A 27,379-nucleotide genomic window follows, 5' to 3' on the forward strand; every position below is an offset into this window, starting at 1 on the left:
ACCTATACAGTTTTACAATGCGCTACTAACATATCTTTGGAAGGGGCCACTTGAGGTTGTGATTCTTTCTGACAGCTGTGCCTGCTAATGAATCTTTTAGGCTCCAGCCGCCAAAAGTCAGATGACCAGTTCTGTTGATAAAAACCCATCCAAGCACTCCAGATAAGAGGCCTTCTAGCTGAGGAGCAACACAGAGAACGCATGCTACACACATTATTGTGATATACTGTAGTAAGTTCCCTGCATTGCAGCGTTTATAAAACAAGACCTCATACGGTACTTTGTGTCAATTTAAACTAAACTAAACTAAACTAAACTATATTAATTTTTTCAGTAGGGAACACCAACATATGGGGACTGACTAATTATTGTCTAATATTATATTGTCTAATGAACAAAAGTATTCGGCACACATTGTTGTAGTTTGGAAGAAAATCTTTTTTATTGGAAAATTGACAATAAGTCGATGCGACGCGCATGCGCCATTACTAGCGCCTAGCCACAACTATACCCAGAGCGCCAACTACAGGATTAACTCCTTACCAGAACGACTCCGTGCCTGATGAAGGTCATAAGACCGAAACGTCACACTAAGTTATTGGCAATTTTCTAATAAAAAATATTTTCTTCTAAACTACAACATTGTGTGCCGAATCATTTTGTTCATTACGATTGGGTTGGGACCCTATTTGTAAACCACTACATTATAAACCACTACGATGTAAACCACTACATTATATTGTCTAATGTTATATGTATAATGAAAATATATGCAACTAATATACTTTGTTCCTGAGTTTAAGTTTTCATTATACAAATCGGTCTCAAGTTTTATTCTAGTGGGAAGCATCTCTCAATAGCTACATGTAGTTCTGTATATAAGAGTGCAGAACTGAGAAATTTCCCAATCTGAATTATTTTTCAACTTTTTCTGAGGCTTTTTTTTTCCTATTGGTTCCAATACAGCTTAATGGACATATCTGCATCATAGAGGGGAAGTTCTCTACTTGGTGCCTTTTCTATGAACCAGATTGGAAAGCCACCTATTAAAATGGGTGCTGGGTAATACTACATTTTTCCCTTCTGCTGTTGTTCCTGGGGAAACTACTGGCCACACAAAGTTTACCATAGTAATATCAGCTTAGAATGAATTTTTCCAGTTGGAGGGACTCCTGTAATAGTAATTTGCCACCCACTGCATATTTAGGCGAGCAGACCTGGTCCTTAAAGCCTGCGCCATATTGTATATATACAGCCGGGGACTCTGGAGAGAAGATAGAAGTGTGTTTTTTTTTTTACCGCTTCTGTCTTCTCTGTTCTCACGTACACCGCGCTCAATGAGCGCTGTGTATAGAATAGAGGCAGTGGCAGGGCCCAGCATAGCCCTGTCAGTGACAATAGTCACTATAACAGGGCTGATTTCCCCTGTAACTGGGGCTGCAGTGTAGCCCCATCTACAGTGGAAAAAGTATAGTGTCCTCTCAAAAAAACAAAAAATGCTCCCCCCCCCACCAATCATTGTCGTAACGCTAGCACTGACCTAATTACCCTAAAATAGACATGTAGCATCTATAAGCCTAAGAAATTATGAAAAAGCAAAAATTGTGTATACAAATGTTAAGAAAAGAAACATTACAAAAATCATGTCACTAGCCGAGCAAATAAAAAAAGGTTAAAGCCGTTTAAAGCCGTATTCCAGGGACACAACATTTTTGGACTAATATGTAAATATTAAATAAAGTTCCTATTAAACATTCTGTATTACATCTGAACACATTTCCTATTCACCTTACCTCTGCCCAGCCGGAAGTTCTGCTTTTTATCTGTCCTTTTTTTTTCTTTCAAAACAGGCTCGTGCTCGAGCGTTAGTATGCACACAGACCTTTGCCAATACCTCACTTACTTACGTAATGACACAGGGCTGTTCTTTCGTAATTATTCCTCCCCCTTCTATTTGTCTATTCGCCCTCACCACTAGTTCTCCCTAAACCCTTTAGTTTTTTATCCCGCCCACCAACTTTCTCTGCGTTTGGTGACAGAATCACATGATCGCACCTCACCTAGCTAATGTAATCCCCATCATCCTTTATATATGTAATCTCCATCATCACTGTAGATACCATATGCAAACCCCATCATCCCTGTATTTTTTTAACCCCCATAATCCCTGAATATATGTTATCCCCATCATCACTGTAGATACAATCGGGGCGGGCAGCTCACGGGCACTGAGGAATAACATGAACGCGAAGAAAACAGTGCTGCCATTGACGCATAAGCAAAAAATGAACGTGGCAGGCCTTGAGGAGGCTGTGGAGCAATAGGATGCTTCAAATCCGGGTATCTGTCAGATGTTTGAGGCATCCTATTGGTCCACAGCCTCCTCAATGCCCGCCACGTTCAATATTTGCTTACGCCTCAATGCCTGCCTCGTTTTCTTCACCTTCATGATATTCCTCAGTGCTCGTGCGCTGCCCACCCCGAAAAAATTTGTGTCCCTGGAAAACCCCTTTAATGCGTAAATGGCTAAATGGTGTCTAGTGCTGAACTGGTTAATACTATACAAGGATTACATTAGTCTTAGTAGCAGTTAAACAAACATTGACGATTGAAAGTGATTGTCATGATTAATGTGCTTAAATATGCGCTATATGACAGACTTGCTGCATCAACAGGAGACAGTCCACAAATAAACCAATCTCTTCTGTAATTAGATAGTCGCACATGAAGAGCATGGGCAGTCCTCGAATAACAAGTGTAAGTTGTTGTTCTGGTCCAACATACAAAAATGATCCCAGGATGTGTGAAAAAAATAAATAAATCTATACTAATGATATCAACACAAATGTTGTTGCTGCCAGCATTTACTAACATATTTGAAAACTCTCGTCAGTCAGTTTATAATACAGTATGTGATATTTTTCAGTTATCTTGGGCACACTAAAAAAAAATGACTCTACCTGAAGGTCTACCCCCCAGAAATACAGAATAATTGCATGTCAACTTCTTATTTGAGCCATGTGTTCAGGCTCTGTACGACAGTCCGTATAGTTCTGTATAATTAGTGGTGGAACTACCGCTATAGCAGCCATAGCGGCTGCTACGGGACCCGCAGCATGAGGGAGCCCGTGCCACTAGGCACATAACATTTATGTGGAATCAAAGTCAGACCTGGCATACAACTTGTTTCATTTTCATCATTAATGGGGATTGTTATAGGTGGCTACTCTCGTTTGGTATAGTGCCAAGGGACTGGCGCAGGGCAAATGTGGTGCCTATTTTCAAAAAGGGCTCTAGGTCTTCCCCGGGTAATTATAGACCAGTAAGCTTAACATCCATCGTGGGGAAAATGTTTGAGGGGCTATTGAGGGACTATATACAGGATTATGTGACAATAAATAGCATTATAAGTGACAGCCAGCACGGTTTTACTAAGGACAGAAGTTGTCAAACTAACCTAATCTGTTTTTATGAAGAGGTGAGCAGAAGTCTAGACAGAGGGGCCGCTGTGGATATAGTGTTTTTGGACTTTGCAAAGGCATTTGACACTGTCCCCCATAGACGCCTAATGGGTAAATTAAGGACTATAGGTTTAGAAAATATAGTTTGTAATTGGATTGAGAATTGGCTCAAGGACCGTATCCAGAGAGTTGTGGTCAATGATTCCTTCTCTGAATGGTCACCGGTTATAAGTGGTGTACCCCAGGGTTCAGTGCTGGGACCACTATTATTCAACTTATTTATTAATGATATAGAGGATGGGATTAATAGCACTATTTCTATTTTTGCAGATGACACCAAGCTATGTTATATAGTTCAGACTATGGAAGATGTTTGTGAATTGCAGGCAGATTTAAACAAACTAAGTGTTTGGGCGTCCACTTGGCAAATGAAGTTTAATGTAGATAAATGTAAAGTTATGCATCTGGGTACCAACAACCTGCATGCATCATATGTCCTAGGGGGCGCTACACTGGCGGATTCACTTGTTGAGAAGGATCTGGGTGTTCTTGTAAATCATAAACTCAATAACAGCATGCAGTGTCAATCAGCTGCTTCAAAGGCCAGCAAGATATTGTCGTGTATTAAAAGAGGCATGGACTCGCGGGACAGAGATGTAATATTGCCACTTTACAAAGCATTAGTGAGGCCTCATCTAGAATATGCAGTTCAGTTCTGGGCTCCAGTTCATAGAAAGGATGCCCTGGAGTTGGAAAAAATACAAAGAAGAGCAACGAAGCTAATAAGGGGCATGGAGAATTTAAGTTATGAGGAAAGATTGAAAGAATTAAACCTATTTAGCCTTGAAAAAAGACGACTAAGGGGGGACATGATTAACTTATATAAATATATTAATGGCACATACAAAAAATATGGTGATATCCTGTTCCTTGTAAAACCCCCTCAAAAAACAAGGGGGCACTCCCTCCGTCTGGAGAAAAAAAGGTTCAAGCTGCAGAGGCGACAAGCCTTCTTTACTGTGAGAACTGTGAATCTATGGAATAGCCTACCGCAGGAGCTGGTCACAGCAGGGACAGTAGATGGCTTTAAAAAAGGGTTAGATAATTTCCTAGAACAAAAAAATATTAGCTCCTATGTGTAGACATTTTTCCTTCCCTTTTCCCTTCCCTTGGTTGGACTTGATGGACATGTGTCTTTTTTCAGCCGTACTAACTATGTAACTATGTAACTATGTAACCCAAAAACATACTGGTAGGGTATTTGGATTACTAATGTGAGTGTCTGATATAGGTAAATGACATGGAGGACAGGGACGGACTACAATCTGTGCACAGCGTTGCTGAATATGTTGGTTCTATATAAGCACTGGGAAGTAAATATATGAATACTTTTATGCATACCCCTTAGGTCCCCAAGTGCTTATTTGTACTGATCTGAGTTAAAAAAAAAAAAGATATGGCATCATCTCAATTCATTGCCACTGCTACAAGAAGAAGAAAAATAGCATTTTGTCAAACATCTTAATTTCTTGTTTTGTTACCGTCACCACTGTATGCAGAAAGAACATGTAATACTGCATTGCTTGTTTTCATGTTACAGGTGGTACTGTGAAGGAAAAGAACTTGAAAATTCTCCATATATCCAAATTCAGAGAACGGAAGACTTGAACACTTTAATTATTACGGAGGCTTTTGAGGAAGACACAGGACGTTACTCTTGTTTTGCATCCAATATTTATGGAACAGACTCTACATCTGCAGAGATATATGTAGAAGGTAATGCATTGTGCAGATATTATCTGAGCACGTTGTTCCACACATAGAGCCACATACTGTTATAAGTCTATAGACCATTCTCAGAATAGGTTAAATATAGACAATGGTTGAATACAGCACATATGACTCCGGTGAGCAAAAATAGGCAAGGTTGGCAGGAAGCATAAGCAGTGATGCCGTTTTCTCGATGATATTACTTGTCACCTTCCATGCAATGACTGGACAATGGGTAAGTTCTTCTCTGTTTAAGTCAAGAGTAAGTCTCACTAGTACCAAAGTAATTGTCCAATGAGACCTAAATAAGTACATAGCCCCCAATATTGAAATAACCGAGCATTTTAGCATAATACACATGAGGTTAATGGATAGACAGAGCACCGACTCTGAACATAATAACAATAGTTCATCATGACCAAGACACTTCAAGATTTATGTTCTAAAATGTGCTATAGTCACTTTCTTTTTTCTGGTCAGGTGCATCTTCATCTGAGTCTGAAGGTGAAACCAGCAAGACTGACATGGATCAGTACGTATGTGTTGTTCAGAGTCTCTTTGTAATATAGTATTTTTATTTTATTTTATAACGGTTTTTAGTTGATGCAGGCAGCTTCCCAGCCTTCCTCCAAACTGCATAATTAAGAAAAAATCCTTGGGACCGGAAGCCCTCTTCTAGTCTCGGCTGATAAGGTCTGGAAGTTCTGGTGGCACATATAAATATACAGAATATAGAGTCATACCATCAGAGCGCCATAGAAATCCTAAGAACGACCTAATAAATAATTGCAATGGGGAAACTGTTTGTAATAACATTCACCTTTTTAAAGGATCATCTGTTTGCAATACTATGATTTCAAAAGTTTTTGATATCTAGCAAGTGCAGCAAAAGTTTAAATGGATGGATAGACAGATAAACAAATTAGAACTTGTTAAGATTTTTTGAATTTATACTGACTTTAAAATTTAAAGTCTCCGCTTTATATTATCATGTGGTTTATTGGGCTAACATTCTGAGCTGAAAAATCCTAGCTGCCTGAAGCCACCACTAGGTGGGGCTTACTGCATACTGTTTTATTATTGATGGAAATATATAAACAATATGCCATAAGCTTCTAAGCTATCTCTAGTGGTCACTGCAAGTAAGAAAATATCTATACACAGAATTTGGAGCTCTGTATCATAAAAAAAATCTTGAACCGCTATAAAGATATATATTAAGAATATAATCAGCACAGAATTTTAGGTCTATTTAGATATTAACGGAGGAATTCCAGTAACAAGAAGTTACCCCCTATCTGTAGGGTAAGGGGTAACTTGCTGATCGGTGGGAGTCCGACAGTTGGGACCCCCATCGTTTACGAGAACGGTGGTCCTCGTTTGAACAGAGTGGCAGGTCGCTCATGTGCTCTGCCACTCCACTCATTCTCTATGGTAGCACCGGAGATAGCCGAGTACAGTGGTAGAATTACAGTCCTACAGTATAAATCATGTTTACCTAGATGGCCTAATAGACTCTGGCATCTGCCACGGTATACCTGGTTCTGATGCTGGACCTGTTGAGAGGTTTATTTTTTTTTCTATATCAGATTCCTGTATTTTATACATACACTTTCCAGATTGCAAATCAATAGAACATGATTTGTACAATACATTGAGTTTTTTGGAAAATTTGAGTTCAAAGCCTTTAGAATTGTGAATGGAGCCCTGAATAAGAACTAAAAAATACTGTAGTGCAAGATAAGTAAAGAAAAGTAGTTAAAATGGTACTCAATTTTATATATGTAGATTTCCTCTAGATGTAAATTCATGCTTGAAAGTGAGCTGCTTATTTAGAGCTGTTTTACAACTTTAAATAAGAAAGGAGGCCAGAGGAGCACAGTTTATTTATGTCTCATCTGTATGGATGAGAACATGCTTGATCACTACAGTAACTCTATTAATCTGCACAATTTATTTTTTTTGTGTAAAATTCATTAAAAATGCTTGTTTACCTTTTAAACACCATTTTACCATTTGAATATAGGTACAGTGGATCAGTCCAAGATGAATCATTTCAGAACTTTTTCCACCTTTGATGTCCCCTATAATCTGTACAATTGTATTGAAAAACAAACAAATCTTTTAGGGTGGAAAAATAAAGAACAAAAATAATGTGGTTGCATAAATATGCACACCCTTAAACTAATACTTTGTTGAATTACCCTTTGACTTTATGACGGCATTCTGGCTTTTTGGGTAGAAGTCAATCAGCATGACACATCTAGACTTGACAATTGTTGCCCACTCTTCCTTGCAAAATCGCTCCAAATCTGTCAGATTGAGAGGGCATTTTGTGTGTACAGTCCTCTTCAGGTCACCCCACATATTTTCAATGGGATTCAGGTCTGGGCTCTGGCTGTGCCATTCCAAAACTTTGATTTTCTTCTGGTGAAGCCATTCTTTTGTTGATTTGGAGGTACGCTTTGGGTCGTTGTCGTGCTGAAAGGTGAAATTCTTCCTTCTCTTCAGTTTTTTAGCAGAGGCCTGCAGGTTTTATGCAGATATTGCCTAATATTTGGAACTTTTCATAATTCCCTTCACCTTGACTAAAGCCCCAGTTCCAGCTGCAGAAAAACAGCCCCAAAGCATAATGCTGCCTCCACCATGCTTCACTGTGGGTATGCTGTTCTTTTGGTGATGTGCAGTGTTGGCTTTGCACCAAACATACCTTTTTGAATTATGGCCAAAAAGTTCAACCTTGGTCTCATCAGACCATAACACGTTTTCCCACATGCTTTTGGCAGACTTGATGTAGGTCTTTGCAAAACATAGCCGGGCTTGGATGTTTTTGTTTGTTAGAAAAGGCTTCCGTCTTGCCACCTTACCCCACAGCCCAGATATATGAAGAATATAGGAGATTTTTGTCACATGCTCTACACAACCAGTACCTGCCATAAAGTCCTGCAGCTCCTTTAATGTTGCTGTAGGCCTCCTGGTAGCCTCCTGGACAATTTTAGTCTTTTCTTTTCATCAAGTTTTGAGAGACGTCCAGTTCTTGGTAATGTCACTGTTGTGCCAAATGTAATTCACTTCTTGATGACCGTCTTCACTGTGTTCCATGGTATATCTAATGCCTCGGAAATTCTTTGGTACCCTTCTCCTGACTGATGCCTTTCAACAATCAGATCCCTTTGATGTGTTGTAATCTCTTTACGGACCATGGCTTTTGCTGTCACATGCAACAAAAAAAATGTCAGGAAAATCCTAATAGAACAGCTGAACTTTATATGGGGTTACTCAGAATCACTTTAAATAATGGTAGCTGTGTACAGACTACTATTTAACATGAGTTTAAATGTGATTGGCTAATTCTGGACAAAACCACATCCCCAATTCGAAGAGGGTGTTCACACTTATGCAAGCAGATTATTGTACTTTTGCTCTTTTTATTTTTCCCCACTAAATTATTTCAGTTTGTTTTTCAATGGAATTGTGCAGATTATGGGCCACATTAAAGGTGGAAAAAGTTCTGAAATGATTCATCTTGGACTGATTTTTTTACAAACCTGGCATTTTGTAGACTTTTTATATCCACTGTGTAATCTGTATAAAAATGTGATACTTTGTAAATACCTTGATATACTTATCATGTAGTGATCAGGAGTTACAGTCTGTATTATAGCCCAGAGCTATAGGCACAGTAGTCGACAAGCTTGTCTTCAACTCATATAATGCCGTTTTAGAGTTAGATCTTCCTATATCCGGTTACTGTACAGTCCCTACTGTGAAGACCTCAACTCCTATAATACAATGCACTAGTAAAACTCTGTGCCAACGCTGGGCCAGCAAGGAATGCTGGGAGATATCGGCCCTGAAATCAGTATGAATGTGAATGCTGCGCTGGACTGTAATACAGTATGTAACTCAGGATCAGTACTAGATAAGTAATGCAATGTATTTACAAAGTTACTCAATTGTTTATGTAGATTGATTCTATGTAGCTATAATGGTAAAATGGTGTTAAATAATGCATTTTAATCTGTACTTATACATTTACAAGTGTCTTGTGTGTAAGGCTTCGTTCACATCTGCATCTGGGCTCCGTTCATGGGTTCCGTTGGAGCTTTCCGTCAGGGAAATCCATGAACGGAAACAATAGGTTTCCGTTTGCATCACCATGGACGCAGATGTGAACGAGGCCTAAGTAAAATGAAAAATAATGAAATAGCCCAATTGTTGAGAAAACTGCTGCAGAGAAAAGTGTCCGCTGCAGAGAATGCATGTATTATAATATATAACAATACAGGACTGTGCTATTTATTTTCTTTACAACCTTATATCAACATGATCATTTCTGTTATAGAAAGTGTATTTATTTCTATTGTCATTGTGAACTGAACTATTTATCTGATCGTTACTCCATTTGCTTGTTATATAAACTTTATCATTGTCATTGCTGTATTGTTGTGAAGGTCACAAAGTGAAACTTTGGAAGAAGAATCGTCTGAACCTGCAGCCCCTCAAGAAGTTAATGTTCCAATCACTGTTGAAGAGCACGCGCAACCAACAGTAACCCAACAGGTGAAAAAATATAATTTTTAAATGCTTTATGCGTTTTTCCAATTCTCAAAAACGAAAATGAACAAATTTTACTTGTGTGGTATAAAAATTCCCTGAACTAGATGACTGTTTCACTTACTCATCCTGATTTTATTACTTTAGCTGTAACGGGAATGTCTGCTTTGGACAATTTATCTTTTTGTTATAAGGGTCCTCTAATGATAAGTTGATCACAGTGTGGCCACTGCTTGGACCCCCAGGACTCCCCCAGAGCTGTAATCTGTGGGGAACCTGGTAGCAAGTGTTGCATTTCCCTGCAACAACACCACAGGGTAAATGAAGCATCGCTCAGTTCCCATTGAAATCAATGGCCTGTGCCAGTAATGCATGAACTTTCTGGGTCCTTTAGAGTAAACAATGTTCTCTATAGCCCCTTTTTATTCAGGGTAATAGATGCGGGTCCTGAATATGATCACCCCCTCTATTAAATCAAAAAGGTTTTCTAAACCACACTACCCCTTTAAGTAGTCAGAACCTAGTGTATTTATTGTTCATAGTGAGGGTATGTGCACACGACCAACTTTCAGGCGTAATGGAGGCGTTTTACGCCTGAAAAGACGGCTCCAATACGTCGGCAAACATCTGCCCATTGCTTGCAATTGGTCTTACGATGTTCTGTGCAGACGAGCTGTCATTTTATGCGTCACTGTCAAAATACGCCGTGTAAAATTACGGCCGCGTCAAAGAAGTGCAGGACACTTCTTGGGACGTAATTGGAGCCGTTTTTCATGGACTCCAATGAAGAACCGCTCCAATTATGTCCGTAAAAGACGCCGTGAAAAATGCAAGTACATGCCATTACGTCTGAAATTCAGGAGCTATTTTCTCCTGAAAATAGCTCTGTAATTTCAGACGTAATTGGCGTTGTCGTGTGCACATACCCTAACATGAATCAAACAAATGTATCAGGTTTGTCTTATCCAAAGATATTATTAGCTACTAAAATGCTTAGTAATATTTTCAGACCTAAAAAAATAAATTTTAACTGCTGACCTTTTTTCAGAAATAGTGGCTATTTTAAGTAGAATTTCGATAACTCATCCATCATTTTTTTTACAGACTTCGACTACATACCTACAAGGGCTGGACGGAAGACCATTAATGGCTGCTCCAGTTTTTACTAAGGTTAAAAATCTACATTCTCTATAGTTTAGGCTAGTGTGTGTGTGTGTGTGTGTGTGTGTGTGTGTGTGTATATATATATATATATATATATATAGTATACAAACCTAAATAACCTCTGTTATTCTGTTTGCCTCTCGTCTTATTTTCTAGACATTGCAAGACATAACGTCTTCCGAGGGTCAACTGGTTGTTTTTGAAAGCCGAGTCAAAGGATCTCCTTCTCCAAAGGTTGAATGGTACAGAGAAGGAACATTGATTGAAGATTCACCTGATTTTCGGATTTTACAGAAAAGTAATTTTACTATTTATATTTTATTTTATTCTGTTCAATGTCCCAACGTGTAAATGTGATATCTACATTCTTACCAACATTTGAATCTAAAAACCTGCGATATTTTAAGCCCTGCCTGCTTCCACCCAAGAACGCCTCCAGAGTGACCACGAATGGCCATTATAATGCAAATGAGGTCAAGTCCTACTCCTTTTGTGGTCCGGTTTGCAGGACAGTACTGTAAAAATTGGGAATTTTGGCAAGTTTGTATAGGATATTAGAGGTGTACCTCAAGTTTCAATAAGAAAAATAAAATAAAATAAATCTACACAGGGTCGATTACTCTGTTTCTAAGATCCCCAGTATCCAGTGTGGACTGTCTTGCTGTGTGTACTGAATATACAAGTCTTAGGCTGGGTTCACACGAGCACATTAACGTCCGTAATGGACGGACGTATTTCGGCCGGAAGTCCCGGACTGAACTCAGTGCAGGGAGCCGGGCTCCTAGCATCATAGTTATGTACGATGCTAGGAGTCCCTGCCTCTCCGTGGAACTACTGTCCCGTACTGAAAACATGATTACAGTACGGGGCAGTTGTCCTGCAGAGAGGCAGGGACTCCTAGCATCGTACATAACTACGATGCTAGGAGCCCGGCTCCCTGCACTGAGTTCGGTCCGGGACTTCCGGCCGAAATACGTCCGTCCATTACGGACGTAACATGCTCGTGTGAACCCAGCCTTTAGAGAGAGAGAGCAAGCTGGTTTGAGAAGACTGACCATTCATGCACAGCATGCATCGACCAGCTGCAATTTATTATCATAGAAGAACAGTCCACTGGTTTAACCATATTGAAAAAATGACCAATGTAATAAGTCCCACCGTTTTTTTTTTAAATTAAAACATGAGGTATGCCTCAAAGAAATTACCTGCAAACCATGAGTATTACCTGAGTTGTATGCCCATGTTTTATAGATCTGGAAGGGTGATCCACCTCTATATCAGTGCTTTTCAATACAGAGCTTATAGCAGGCAGAATCACATTGCGTCACACTCCACACGATAGCCCTGCTCCATGCACATGAAATATGCTCTCAGTCCAGAAGAATATATTTACTATAATTGTTAGGAGACGCATGACATGATTTTTTCTGCTGCAAATACTGCATAGAATGACACTAATGCAGGCAGATCATTATATCTCTGAAATGAGGGCCCCCATTAAAATAAGTCAAACGTGTAAATAGACATATTCCAAAGCACATAAAAGTAGTATCATATAGAAGCTTCCATGGTATTCCACTATCACAGCTACCGAATCTTAAAAATCAGATGATACAAAAACATTGCGTTTCATAATCTTATATAGGTAGTTGAGTCAATGCTGCTTGGTGCACGGCCGTGATTTTCGGGTCGGACGGCAGCGGAGTGTCACCCGCAGGCCGTCTGCAAATCGCAGGGCGTGCACATGGCCGCGTACATTATTTCTATGAGTCTGGACCGCAGAGCACGGCCGTAATAAGACCTCCTGGGCCATGCACGGACCGTGGAAACCAGGGACGTGTGCATGGGCCCATAGAAATGAATGGGGCTGCAATTCTCCCGTGGATTTTAGGGGGAATTGCGGCCACGAAAGCACGTTCGTGTGCATGGGGCCTTAAACAAAAGTGGAAAAAGATTACAAAACTGAAAGGATTAAATTCTTGATTTTATTTCCCTCTAGAACCTCGATCTATGGCCGAACTTGGTAAGAATTTAACTATGAATAATTGTGTTTGTTCCAATACCAAATCACCTTATTCAGTTATTTTTCTAATGGATAAAATGTATACATTTCCTGTGATAAATATCACAGTTTCATTTATCTGGACATATGACCCAAGATAACCAGATTGCTTGCAGGTGGCTTAATCATCACCCCAGTACTGCATCTGTAGCCTTAGATCTCGAAAAATTCTACATTGTGTAATATATTGTATTTTCGTGCCAGCAATGAAAACAGTCATTGCTTGTAATTGCTGTTATTGTCACAGTATTACGTCATTGCTCTGGTTTAGACAACTCCTTTGCATGTGCCCTGTTAAGACATATATATATATATATATATATATATATATATATATATATATATATATATGTGTAATATATATGTAATAAAAGATCCCGCTCAATTAGCCAGAGCGGCGAGCCGCTGTAAAGAAAGGTTCTCCCTCTGGACAACACATTGAACTTAGTGGCTACTGTGTGATGCTTATTTTCCCCTCTAACATTGCAGTAGGAGAGATGATCACTGTCCATTTCCCTCTATGATAAAAGTTAGTGTTTTAAAGCACCCTTTCATGATCTTTTAAGATCTCTGCTTGTAACCGCAGTAAGATTAATCAATTACTAATGTGCTGTCCCTGAGTTGAAATGTCCCTGTAAAACCGTCTCACATGACCATGCTCCTGATGTTTATCCCCTGCTTGTGCGACTTCATGTACTCTGAACACGTGGTTATCTCCCCTCTCCCTCTCCCTGTAGTACTGGACTTCACATATCACATTAATTTTATCTCCACTGCTCCCTGCTCTCTCCCCACAGTGAATAATTAGCACTACCTTACACCTTGTAATGGAGAGTACATGAGGCAGCTGTAAATAAAGGCAATGTCTGTGCGGGGGGAGAGGAATAATGGGAACTGTAGTCTTTTTTTACCTTAGTAATCCTAGCCAAATTAATAACCGTGCTGCACAGAGTTGGGCAAGATAATGAAAATGAAAAATAACTACTTATGAGTTATAGTGGAATCATATGGTAAACATTTAGACACACATAGGCACTTTTCTGAGATAACCCCTTTAAACAGCCTCAACTCTAGACAGATACAATTTACCTGCACTAATACACTGTAGCAGACTATGAAAGGTTTCCCTAGACTGGATATATTGTAGACGCTTGCAGCTGTGATCATTATTAAGTCCGTACAGGTTTTCAGGTTCCAGGTATAAATAAGAATATTCCCATTTAATGACTGCAAGCCGTTTTCTTGAAAATGGTGATGAATTAAAAAGAAAGTAAATTAGAAAGTAGTGGGACTTTTCATAATTCAGTGATAAAAGTATGCCTATCATTTTCTGTGATGATTAATTGTATATGTCTACATACAGGTTGGACCTCTGTTTTTTAATATATATATCTACAGAATAGGTGATAAGTGTTTAATCGCTGGGGGTCCCACTGTTGGGACCCCCATTGATCAAGAGAATGGGGGATCCTGAGCCCCCTTATGAAGGGAGCGGGAGGTCACGCATGCGCCCTGCCACGCCATTCATTTTCTATGGGACAGCTGGAGATAGCCGTGCATGGTATGGAGTTCCATAGAGAATGAATGGAGTGGCAGGGCACATGATGTCCTACCGCTCCTTTCATAAGGAGATTCGGGACCCCTATTCTCTTGATCGGTGGGCTTCCCAGAGGTGGCAACAAAAAAAGCAGGAAAAAAAAGCATCAAATAACACTGGCAAGTCAAAATCTGCAGATTTTTTTCTGCATGCAAAAAACCCAGTGTGAGCAGGGCCTTAGAACAGGAAAAAAGGCGATATGACTCCTATAAAGATATATTAAAAAATAAATGTACAAAAATGAGATAATAGGTGCACTTTAAGCTTTATTTACAAACAATTGAACACCCCTTTAAATAAATGTGGGTACTTCTGGTTAAAAAGGTTATTTCTGTTTCATTCAACAGAAGAGATATGCACTTTAGTTATTGCAGAAGTATTCTCTGAAGATTCTGGCATGTTTACATGTACAGCAAGCAACAAGTATGGCACCACTTCTAGCATTGCCTATTTGACTGTGAAAGGTAAGTGACACTATAGTTAGATTCTATTAGACATACTCCGTTCAGTCAAGACCATATGATCCTAAAACTTGTAGAAAAATATAGCCCATACTAAAGCCTGATGCACAGGACCACATTGGTTTTGCGGTTCATTTGTGGCCCATCGCAAAAAAACTTTGTTGTGCATCCATGTGTCAGGACTGACGGATCCACAACAATTCATCAGTACCGGACCGTAAAATGACTCGTCCTAAGTTTTTTGAAGTCTGGATTTGCTGCCCCCATGTGGATCTGTGTAAACCACGGTCATGTGCACGGGGCCCTAGAAATGAATGGGTCCGCAATTTATCTGCAAAAATGCTAATAAATTCCGGCTGCTAAGGCATGGTTGGGTGCATGAGGCTTTAAAATTAAGTAGCTACACTTTATTTCCCTTGTATAATGACTGTACCGTAGAACAGCAAGTCAGCGTTGTACAGTATAAGGATTTGTTAAAATAATTATTTGAACACACAGTATAAAGGAAAGTATACCAGCGTATAACGCTGTTAAATAAAGGGTTATTCCAATCTTATAAATTGATGGTACATTGTTAGGATATGCCATCACATTATGATTTAATGGGGGTCTGACCTCTGGGACACCCACCAATCCTGAAAATAATTTAGCGCTGCATCCCTTTTTTCCTTGCACAGCGCCACTCCCGGAAAACCGGCTGTGCAAGGAATTGCAGCCTGCCCCAATCATTTGGGTCCGTGCTGCTGTTTTCTGCACAGCGGACAGGCAGGGTGCCGCTGTGCAGGGAAAAACAGGGAAATGGACGCAGCACTAGATCAATGCTGCAGCCCCTTCGTTTTCAGGTTCAGTGGGTGTCCCAGAGGACGAACCCCCACCAATCATAAATTGATAGTATATCCTAACCCTTCAAGCTGAATTTATGAATGATACAACTGGAAAAGAAAATGGTTAAAGGACACCAACAACATCCTTCTGATAGCAATAGTTACAAATTGTCCCCACTATTGGATAATCAGACCATATAAGCTTTGTTACTTATGTGATAAAACAAGAGCTTTCATTATTTTTTTTTCCAGATTCCAATGAAAGTCCTATTAAACCTCCCCTAACCATAAGCACAATCAACATAGATGCCTTTAAATGGGAACCTTTGCCTTCTACACCACCGCCAGATTTAATGGAACCACCTCCAAAGCCTAAACTGGAGGGGGTTCTAGTAAACCACAATGAGCCTAGACCAAGCTCGAAAATTGGTCTTAGAGTTCATTTCAATTTGCCTGATGATGACAAAGGAAGCGAAACGTCATCTGAAGACTGTGCCCTGGTGGGAAGGAACTATGGTTTAAATAACCAGGATATGTTAAATGGTCAATCATACTCCATATTATCTATGAAAGAGCCTCCACCGGTATTTGCAAAGCCAAAACTGTAAGTTGGTTATCTATTGTATTCTCTACTGTATATTTTGTTTATGATATATTTTTGCATGTCATGGAATAGACTTCCATATAACTTGGCCCGTTAGTGACCGCCAATACGCCTTTTAACGGTGGCCACTAATGGGCTTTATTCTGATGCATATGCCTTTTTACGGCGCTGCATCAGGATAAAGTAAACAGAGCAGGGAGCCGTCCCCGCTCTGCCGGGTGAGATCGATATTAGTATCGATCTCACCCGTTTAACCCCTCAGATGCGGTGCACAATAGCGTGCACCGCATCTGAGTGGTTTTGGAGAGAGGGAGGGAGCTCCCTCTCATCCCACTGACACCCAGCGATAAGATCGCCGAGTGTCTGTGTCTGCGATGGCAGCCGGGGGCCTAATAAAGGCCCCCAGGTCTGCCTGTAGTGAATGCCTGCTAGATCATGCCTTGGCAATGGACGCTGTCAATCAGCCGGCGGCCATTACTAAGGCGGTAGTAATAGTTTTAAAAAAAACACAAAGACAGAAAAAATATTTTATTGAAATAAAAATAAACCACACAACCCTCATTAACCGTTTTATTGATAATAAAAAAAGTCATCATTGAAGTAGTCCTGGAATCCGACGTTGTCCAACGACCGAACCTGTAAGAAAACACACAAAAAACGATTAGTAACACATGTGTTAGGCTTAGATACAGGGCCCATGTGTGATACGATCTGTGGGACCCTGTATCCAAGCCTACCACAAGGTAGGCTTAGATACAGGGTCCAGCTGACAGTAATCTTATACAGTAATACAGGGCCCATCAGACAGGATCACACATGGGCCATGTATCTAAGCCTACCATGTGATTGGCTTAGATACAGGGCCCAGCAGACAGCATCACACAATCTGTGATCCTGTCTCATGGCCGCTCTAAGGCTGCTACATCGTAGGCTTAAAGGACTTGTCCAGTCCCTAAACATTGATGGCCTATCCTCAGGATAGGCCATCAATAGCTGATGTGTTGGGGTCAGTCTCCCGGGACCCGCCAATCAGCTGTTTTGAAGGGGCCGCAGCACTCGTACGAGAGCTGCTTCCCCTTCATTTCCCTTACTCGCTCACACTGAATTGCCGACACGGATTCACAGTGTAAACCAGTGACCGGAATGAAGGGGAAGCAGCTGTCGCACGAGTGCTGCGGCCCCTTCAAAACAGCTGATTGGCCGGCTCCCGGGAGTCGGACCCCACCAATCAGCTTCAGCAGACAGGGATATTAATCTTACCCTCCTCTTCAGCCGCGGCGGAAGCTCTGTCTTGACTCTATCCAGGATCACAATGTTGTGCGCTGCGCACAGCGCTGTGACGTCAGGATCTCCACTGTGATTCCGGAACCAGGAAGGTAAGTACTGTCAAGTACTATAGTAACAGGTGCCCGCGGCCCGAGTTACTATAGTAACTTTTTATTGATGTGGTGCGGGGGGCAGCGGGCCCCCTGGCTTCGGGGCCGGTCGCAATTATGACCGCTGCGACCCCTATAGCTACGCCACTGCCTATAATATTGCAACATACACTACGCACAATACTGCTACACAGTCTACACACACAATACCAGTATATACACTATATACGCTACACATCAGTTTTCCCACTATTTACACAAAAGCACAGCAAAAACTGTTTCTAAATTATTGCTGCAAAACTACAATGTATGAATGTCCTTACAGTATCATATGCACACGAGGATCATATATATCCACATACACAGATTATATATACATATATATATACACACATAAATATATATATAAATATACATATATATATATATATATATATATATAAATAAAACACACATTTACACAGTCATACACACACTTCCCTTCTATGTAGGATATCTAATGCAGACAGTCTCATATATAGACGAGAATCATATATATATATATATACACACACACACACACACACACACACACATTTACACACTCATACACACACTTACCTTCTATGTAGGATCTCTAATGCAGACAGTCTCATATATAGATGAGAATCATATATATCCACACACACACACACACACACACACACACATTTACACACTTCCCTTCTATGTAGGATATCTAATGCAGACAGTCTCATATATAGACGAGAATCATATATATCCACACACACACACAAACATTTACACACTCATACACACACTTACCTTCTATGTAGGATCTCTAATGCAGACAGTCTCATATATAGATGAGAATCATATATATCCACACACACACACACACACACACACACACACACACATTTACGCACTCATACACACACTTACCTTCTATGTAGGATTTCTCATGTAGTCTCTTGAAGCAGCAGGGGCTTTACAACATGTCCCATCCCAGGACAGCAGATATAACAGGCTGCAGAAGTAGCTGGTCTGTTAGAAGAATAGGGGGACCCAGCACACGAGAGGAGGGGGGCAGAGGAGAGGGAAGCAAGGGGACACAGGAGAGGGAAGCAAGGGGACACAGGAGAGGGAAGCAAGGGGACGCAGGAGAGGGAAGCGAGGGGATACAAGAGACACAGAAGAGTGACACAGGGGAGGACTAGAAACGGAGCTTCCTCTCTGCAGACGCTGAGGCTGTGAACTCTCCCCTGCCCCTCTTCTCTGTTCCGACTGCTTCAGACGAAAGGTAGAGAGAGAGGAGGTAGTTTGTATTCACAGCAGTCCACCGCTCACCTCATGCGTCTCGTCACTTGTCATCTTGCTTGAGGAGAGAGCGCTCCTCCTGCAGACCTGCTCCTCTCTGGCGGCACGTGCTGCGTACAACGTCAGAGAGGAGGAGGAGGAGGAGTGTTCTTACAGACGTGCCCATCATGTGGCACGTCTGCTAAGTAAAATAAGCCCCCTCCCCCCGGTCCAGTCCGTCCCTGGCTCAAAATGCCACCCCCCACTTTCGGCTCAGCTGCGCCGCCTGAGGCTGTCAGCTCACCTTGCCTCATGGTGGGTGCAGCACTGCTTATACAGCCATGTCGACGCAAAAATAAAAAAGTTATAGCACTTGGAATGCGACGATGGAAAAGTGAAGTATTCTGACACCTTTTTTTTTTTTAATTTCTCCAAACAATTAGAACCATTTATAGTTTAGAAAGAGCTATCTTTCCATTCTTTCTTTTAAAGTGTACCTAACCTTTTCAGGTGGCTTTCCAGAATAAGCTGCCATATGTCTGTACTTGAGTAATAACACTATTTCTGACCATTATATGACTTGTATCCTGCATTTATTTTAGCAGTTTTTCCCTCTGCAGGCTCTATATCCAATTCTCAGTTTTCCCTGAGCTAGTTGGTGGAGCCTAACTACAATCATGTTTTTTATACACTGCACACATAGGGAGGAGAACATTCTGCTCCCCAAGCTCTTTGTAGCAGCAGCAGCAGCATGAAGGAGATTATATAGCAGTAATGAGCAGTGTAGCTGTGAATTCAGCACTAGGGTGAGATAAAACACTTAGCAGAAGCTGCAGCAGTGTCTGTGTGTGTGTGTGTGTGTGTGTGTGTCTCTCTCTTTCTCTCTCTTCCTGCTTCTTCTCCCTCCTCCCTCTCCATAGACTTCTATGGGCAGCTGTAACCTCCTCCCTTAGTGAGCTGATAGTCCGTCTCGTCTTGAGGTGACGTATTTAGCAGTAAATTCAGTGAGTGAGCAGTTAAGGCTGGTTTATACGGGCAGATTTTGGCCCATAACAAGCACCAATCGCCGATAATAACAGGTCGATAACAGGCGCTTAATTAAAGTCCCTTTATATGGACCGATGTAAATTGCATGGGTACGAAAAATTGTCAATACAGTCGTCCGGTCCCCATACAGTTTACTCATGGTCAGTAGCTTACACAGGGAGATGTGCTGCCAACGGCGATGATTTGTTGGGATGCAAAACAAATGCGATCAGCCGACGAACAAGCTTTTCCTCATTTGTTGGCCGATTACACAGGGCAATGATCGGGAACAAGTGTTCACACAAACGCTCAAATGCTCATTGGCCTGTGTAAACCAGTCTTTAGGAGGGATGGTGGGAAAGGAGCCTCATAAGTGGCGTAAGGGCCATTTTTCTATGATATAAGAAACTTTGGAATTTATCTTATTTGCTTATACTATTAATTTATGCAAAGTTTGCTTCATTTAAACTCTGCACTTTGCTGTTACTTCAACCTCAAGTTTTTTCTTTCTGAAGGTATTTTATTTTACATACTCAGTAAAAATTATACCAATTTGCAATTCCTTATTTATTGATTTAGCTATACCTGTGCCCAATATTAAAACCAATGCTGGGACAGTGTAGGTGGGAGCCCCCTCCCCAGTAGCAATATCCTATAATGTGTGGATAACTTAACTGGATATAAATATTAGATAATTACCAACATTATCGCATAACATCCAATGTATATGAGGGAATCCCCACTGTTCCCCTGGTGTTTGGTGTTGGGAAAACAGGAAAGTACTTAAATGAGCCAAGGATTTGGTAACAGTGGCCTAGCAAAGCTGAGTATGTGCTACAGGAAGAAGTGAAGACAAGTCAAACAAGCCATCAGAGGTTCAAAATAAAAATAGTAAAACCAAGAAAACAACTAGCCTAACTCAGAGATAAATACATAATACTGGTACTGATGCCAGTGGGTCGACGTTTTAAATATGGTGCGTCACTCTTTGATTGAATGGGTCACAGTGTGCTCTGCATGTGTTCCGCTGGCATCCCTGAGAGTCCCACCGCAAGACTCATTGTGACGGCGGCTGGAGGAACGTACAGATGGCAGTGGATCGCGGAAAGGTGAGTACATTATAAGTATCTCCTGAATACAAATAATTTATATGACCTGTCAAGAAATTGGGTACTTCTTCTCAGCATGTTTCTTGCATTGATTGGTTGTCACTTCATCCTCTGTATGCTCCGTAGCACAAGTAGCCATGACATGTTTAACTGGTCCTATTTCTAGATCACATATATATATATATATATATATATATATATATATATATATATATATATATATATATATATATATATATATATAGTTCTAATCACTGAATATGTACACAATAATGTGTTTGCAACAATATTTCATGAATCACTCGTGTATTTTGCAGAGATGCTTTGAAACTACAACAGCTTCATTATCAAGTAATGAGTGAGCAGCAAGTTCAACCATCAACTCCTAATGTCATGGGAAGAGATGTCCTGTCAAACCTAGCCATACAAGATTCATCTACTACTGCCGAACCCTATATGTTGTCTCGGCCGCAACAGTTTCTGACCAGTTCTGATTCAGGAAATACATATCCAGTTTCGACACTTAACACTGTTTCTCAGACAAGACCATGGGCAGTAGGCACACAGAGTACTTCCAATTCTTCCTCTGTTTCATTTCCTTCAGCCCCCACTGTACAACCTCTATACAATGTCAATGAATTCATATTACCTTCGGTACCTCCTATACAACCTGGATGGAACCAATTCCAAGCACAAACTGTACCATCATCCCCTATTTCTCCACCACGGATTCAGAATCCTGTTGCATTTCTTAGTTCTGTTCTTCCTTCACTATCATCTACCCCTACAGTAACAAATTCAATGGGTCTTCCAAAGAGTGGCTCCTCGTAAGTAACTGTTTACATTTTGTCACTATGTAGAGTATTTCCCATGTTAGATTTAACTTGTTCCATTAACATGAGGTGTGTTCAATGTGTCTTATGTCAATAGAAGTTACAGGTCCGGAGCCTGAGGCTGCCCGATCAGTAGGTTCTCATGACGACATCATCTCCTGCTTGTGTTCTGTCCTTGTTTAAGTCCCTCAGAGACATTGTCTAGATCTAAATCTATACATTTATAGACCCATCAACCCCAAGATACAGGTTGACCACTAACATAGAAAAACGTAGTTTCTTATTGTTGTTATGCACCAGTGTATACATTTATTAGTCTAGTTAACCCCTTAAAGTACAAACCATTTTTTTCTGTCAATGGAGTGGTGTAAAGGCTTGTTTTTGCGGGAGGACTTGTAGCTTCTATTGGTACCATTTAAAGTACTATACAATATACTGGGAAATTGGAAAAAAAATTCAATGTGGGGTGGAATTTTCTTTTGAGCTTCGTTTTTACGACTTCACTGTGCGGTAAAAACGACAACTTAACTTTATTCTGCTGGCCAATATGATTGGCGATACCAAATTATATAGGTTTTTTAATGTTTTACTCCTTTTACAAAGAAAAAACTATGTTATAAATTTTTTTTTATTTTTTTCCATATTCTGAAAGCCATAACTTTTTTTTACTTTTTTGTCGAATGAGTGATGTGAGGGCTTATTTTTTGCGGCACGAGCTGTGGTTTTTATTAGTACCATTTATTGGTACATATGACTCTGGGTTAAAGGGGTTATCTGGGTTATTAAAATTGGTGGCCTATCCTTAGCATAATGTAAATCCAACAGAGAAAAAGGGGACCAAACGGCGCTGCTCAGGAAGGATGTCAGATGAGAGGAGATTGTAAATAAATAATAAATTTATTAGGAGTAAGGTAGGCTACGCGTTTCGACGCCGGACCGGCGTCTTCATCAGGCCAATGCATACAGTGCGATATTTGCTTCTTTATATACATGGAGGAATTGACAAAAGGTTGGCTAAGAAATTAGTGAAAAAAACCGCCAACATAGGCGGGTCAGAGGTCACACACAGCGTTTGCCTGATGTTTACAAACATATTCTAAAATTTACATAAAAACATACAAATGTAATGACATAAATGTATTAAAAGATGTCTCTAAGGAGAAAAACACAAAATGAACCTTGTATGGAACGTGGGCATTTCTAAGGAGAATATGTATCTAAAGGACGGCCGGTGACACGCAGAGTTTGAACCGCACAACAGTTCAACATGTAGGAAATGAGCCGCACGATGGAACGCAACGAGCAGGGTCGATTTGTGAATGAATGGACTATAGAACACACCAGACCGCAAACAGTAGGTCACGTGGGGCATGGAAGGGGACCGCAAAACATCTGGGACATTCGCCGCAATATTGGGCCGCAAGACTGCAAAGGCGATTGGACCGGAGCAGAGTACGTAATTAAAAAGTTTTTTCAAGTTGCTTAAAAGTAATGTCAGAAATGTGTATTTCGGACCGTAATAATATAAACTTAATGTGTTTGTTTGATGGGTGTGTAAATAGAAACATAAAAACCGTGATGATGAGATTATATATATATATATATATATATATATATATATAAAATTATATATATATAGTGCGCGGAAGGTACTGTGATGAATGGGAAAAAAACCTGAGGGTGTAAACATACTACCATTGGATAGCCAAAAACTTTTGGAAGCATGACAGGGACATGAAGCATTTTAATCTAAGGACGTTTCTATGAGGTCATTCAGGCCATTTGGGTGCAGGGTCTCCAATTTGAAGATCCAAAAATTCTCTCTCTGTTTGAGTTTTACAAACCTATCCGCTGGGATCTGTTCGATCGGGGTAACAACTAAATCATCAAAACTACAGTTATGTTTGAGGGCACAATGACGTGACACACTCTGTTTTAAAAAACCTTGCTTGACATTGGATCTATGTTTATTAATTCGGTTTCTTAACGTTTGGGTGGTACGACCTACGTATTGCAGGTTACATGTACACTGCAGGAGGTACACAACATAAGTGCTGCCACAATCTAAATGACTTTTGATAGGATAGTATATATTGGTTTTTAAGGAGTAAAATTGTATAGATTTCTTTGCGATATTTTTACAGCACAAGCACCTAGCATGATTACATGAAAAAGAGCCATTTTGCGTTGAAAGATTCACAGCCTTCTTTTTGTTACTATGTAGCCTGCTGGGGGCTAATAAATTCTTCAAAGTTTTCGCTCTTCTAAAGGTGATTAAAGGTTTCGCAGGGAGTAGTGTTTTTAAAAAAGGGTCGTTGGTTAAAACGTGCCAATGTCTTCTAAAAATGGACATAATATTCTTGCTACTTTTGTTAAATGAGGTGATGAAATTTACATTCTGTTTATTATATTTATTTTTTATAGTTTTTTCAACAACATCAGTATTGGCCGGTATTGATTTTTTAATACATTCAGATTGGGTCATGCCTCTTGCTCTTATCTCTGCACCCTTGATTAGGCTCCTAGGGAAGCCTTTTTCTACGAACCTCTTATTGAGAATCTTGCATTCTTTATCAAAACTAACATCATCAGAACAATTTTTTCTTATCCTCCGATATTGTCCAAACGGGACATTTTTCAGCCATGGTGTGTGGTGTGCACTTTTATTATCGACTGTATCGATTTTATTTTAACACATAATGTTTTTACTTTTGAGGACGTCTTTTATAAACAGATTAAGGGTTGCGCGATGGGGACCCGCTTTGCACCATCATATGCAAACCTCTATATGGGGTCTTTTGAGGAATCTTTTATCCTGAACGAACATATATTCACAAACCATATTATTTACTATAAACGTTATATCGATGATCTGTTTTTTATCTGGAGAGGGGACATATCTGCTGCCAATGCTTTTATTGATCTTTTAAACAAAAATACATTTGGCCTCACTTTTACACATACTTATTCAGCTACCACCATTGATTTTTTAGACATAACCATTAAAAATAATGGGAACCATTTTTCTACTAGCACCCATTTTAAAAGTGTGGATGTAAATAGTTATTTGGATTTTAAAAGTGCACACCACACACCATGGCTGAAAAATGTCCCGTTTGGACAATATCGGAGGATAAGAAAAAATTGTTCTCATGTAATCATGCTAGGTGCTTGTGCTGTAAAAATATCGCAAAGAAATCTATACAATTTTACTCCTTAAAAACCAATATATACTATCCTATCAAAAGTCATTTAGATTGTGGCAGCACTTATGTTGTGTACCTCCTGCAGTGTATATGTAACCTGCAATACGTAGGTCGTACCACCCAAACGTTAAGAAACCGAATTAATAAACATAGATCCAATGTCAAGCAAGGTTTTTTAAAACAGAGTGTGTCACGTCATTGTGCCCTCAAACATAACTGTAGTTTTGATGATTTAGTTGTTACCCCGATCGAACAGATCCCAGCGGATACCCCCAATAGGTTTGTAAAACTCAAACAGAGAGAGAATTTTTGGATCTTCAAATTGGAGACCCTGCACCCAAATGGCCTGAATGACCTCATAGAAACGTCCTTAGATTAAAATGCTTCATGTCCCTGTCATGCTTCCAAAAGTTTTTGGCTATCCAATGGTAGTATGTTTACACCCTCAGGTTTTTTTCCCATTCATCACAGTACCTTCCGCGCACTATATATATATAATTTTATATATATATATATATATATATATATATATATATATATAATCTCATCATCACGGTTTTTATGTTTCTATTTACACACCCATCAAACAAACACATTAAGTTTATATTATTACGGTCCGAAATACACATTTCTGACATTACTTTTAAGCAACTTGAAAAAACTTTTTAATTACGTACTCTGCTCCGGTCCAATCGCCTTTGCAGTCTTGCGGCCCAATATTGCGGCGAATGTCCCAGATGTTTTGCGGTCCCCTTCCATGCCCCACGTGACCTACTGTTTGCGGTCTGGTGTGTTCTATAGTCCATTCATTCACAAATCGACCCTGCTCGTTGCGTTCCATCGTGCGGCTCATTTCCTACATGTTGAACTGTTGTGCGGTTCAAACTCTGCGTGTCACCGGCCGTCCTTTAGATACATATTCTCCTTAGAAATGCCCACGTTCCATACAAGGTTCATTTTGTGTTTTTCTCCTTAGAGACATCTTTTAATACATTTATGTCATTACATTTGTATGTTTTTATGTAAATTTTAGAATATGTTTGTAAACATCAGGCAAACGCTGTGTGTGACCTCTGACCCGCCTATGTTGGCGGTTTTTTTCACTAATTTCTTAGCCAACCTTTTGTCAATTCCTCCATGTATATAAAGAAGCAAATATCGCACTGTATGCATTGGCCTGATGAAGACGCCGGTCCGGCGTCGAAACGCGTAGCCTACCTTACTCCTAATAAATTTATTATTTATTTACAATCTCCTCTCATCTGACATCCTTCCTGAGCAGCGCCGTTTGGTCCCCTTTTTCTCTGTTGGATTTACATTATCTCTTGACAACAAACTTGCTTTGTTTGTGCACGGACCTGGCAGCAGCTCTCATACGTTTACGACATCCTAACCGGTGTCCACGACCCTAGGTGAGCAAATTTCCATCCCTTTGCCCCTTGGTTTTTATCGTTTTATTTGCACAATCTGGCGCCGTGTCTGTTTTATCTGTTTCTAGTTTATCCTTAGCATAGGCCATCAATATTAAATCGGTGGGGGTCCGACTGTCAGCACCCCCACCGATCATCTGTTTGAAGGGGCCGCGACACTCTTCATTGTTTACATGGTTCTCCTCCTCGTTCGTACTTGCGTGCACCATTTGATTTGTAGGTATTGCACCACTGTCCTATTCAAGTGACACTGGTTCAATAACCCGGATGACTTCTTTAAAAAAAAAAAAAAATGGGTTGTTTTTATGAGACCATCATTTTAGGTATGGGAATACCATGATTTGTGCAGGTACGTTCCTATTAAAACTAAAGGTTTAGTTTATAGATTAGATAAGCTGGGGTAAGTTAAGCGAGGACATTTCTATTACCCTGCCAATGTTATGATTTCTGTAAATCTAATTTGGTCCAATGGCGAGACTGCCTTAATATTTTTTAAAAAGGTTAACACAATGTAATTATTTGTTTTTTTTTAAAGTTTTTACTAGGATTGGAAAAGATGAAGTAATAAGTCTTTCCTTTTATAATTTTCCCTCTCTTTAAAGCGAATCTGTCAGGTCTTCT

The 27,379-nt window shown here is 40.0% G+C and overlaps 1 protein-coding gene across 1 annotated transcript in view; it reads left to right on the plus strand.

Moving 5' to 3' along the window:
* The window catches only part of MYPN (myopalladin), a 60,374-nt gene that overhangs the window by 11,063 nt on the left and 21,932 nt on the right, over positions 1-27,379 (plus strand). The window contains exons 2-10 of the mRNA XM_075842691.1: positions 5,062-5,237; positions 5,712-5,763; positions 9,686-9,794; positions 10,893-10,958; positions 11,109-11,250; positions 12,952-12,975; positions 14,959-15,075; positions 16,149-16,500; positions 21,607-22,116. Coding sequence (XP_075698806.1) covers positions 5,062-5,237; positions 5,712-5,763; positions 9,686-9,794; positions 10,893-10,958; positions 11,109-11,250; positions 12,952-12,975; positions 14,959-15,075; positions 16,149-16,500; positions 21,607-22,116 — 1,548 coding nt within the window. The remainder of the gene's footprint in view (positions 1-5,061; positions 5,238-5,711; positions 5,764-9,685; positions 9,795-10,892; positions 10,959-11,108; positions 11,251-12,951; positions 12,976-14,958; positions 15,076-16,148; positions 16,501-21,606; positions 22,117-27,379) is intronic.

The sequence above is a fragment of the Rhinoderma darwinii genome, chromosome 11 (assembly GCF_050947455.1).
Source record: "Rhinoderma darwinii isolate aRhiDar2 chromosome 11, aRhiDar2.hap1, whole genome shotgun sequence".
NCBI classification, from domain to species: Eukaryota; Metazoa; Chordata; class Amphibia; order Anura; family Rhinodermatidae; genus Rhinoderma; species Rhinoderma darwinii.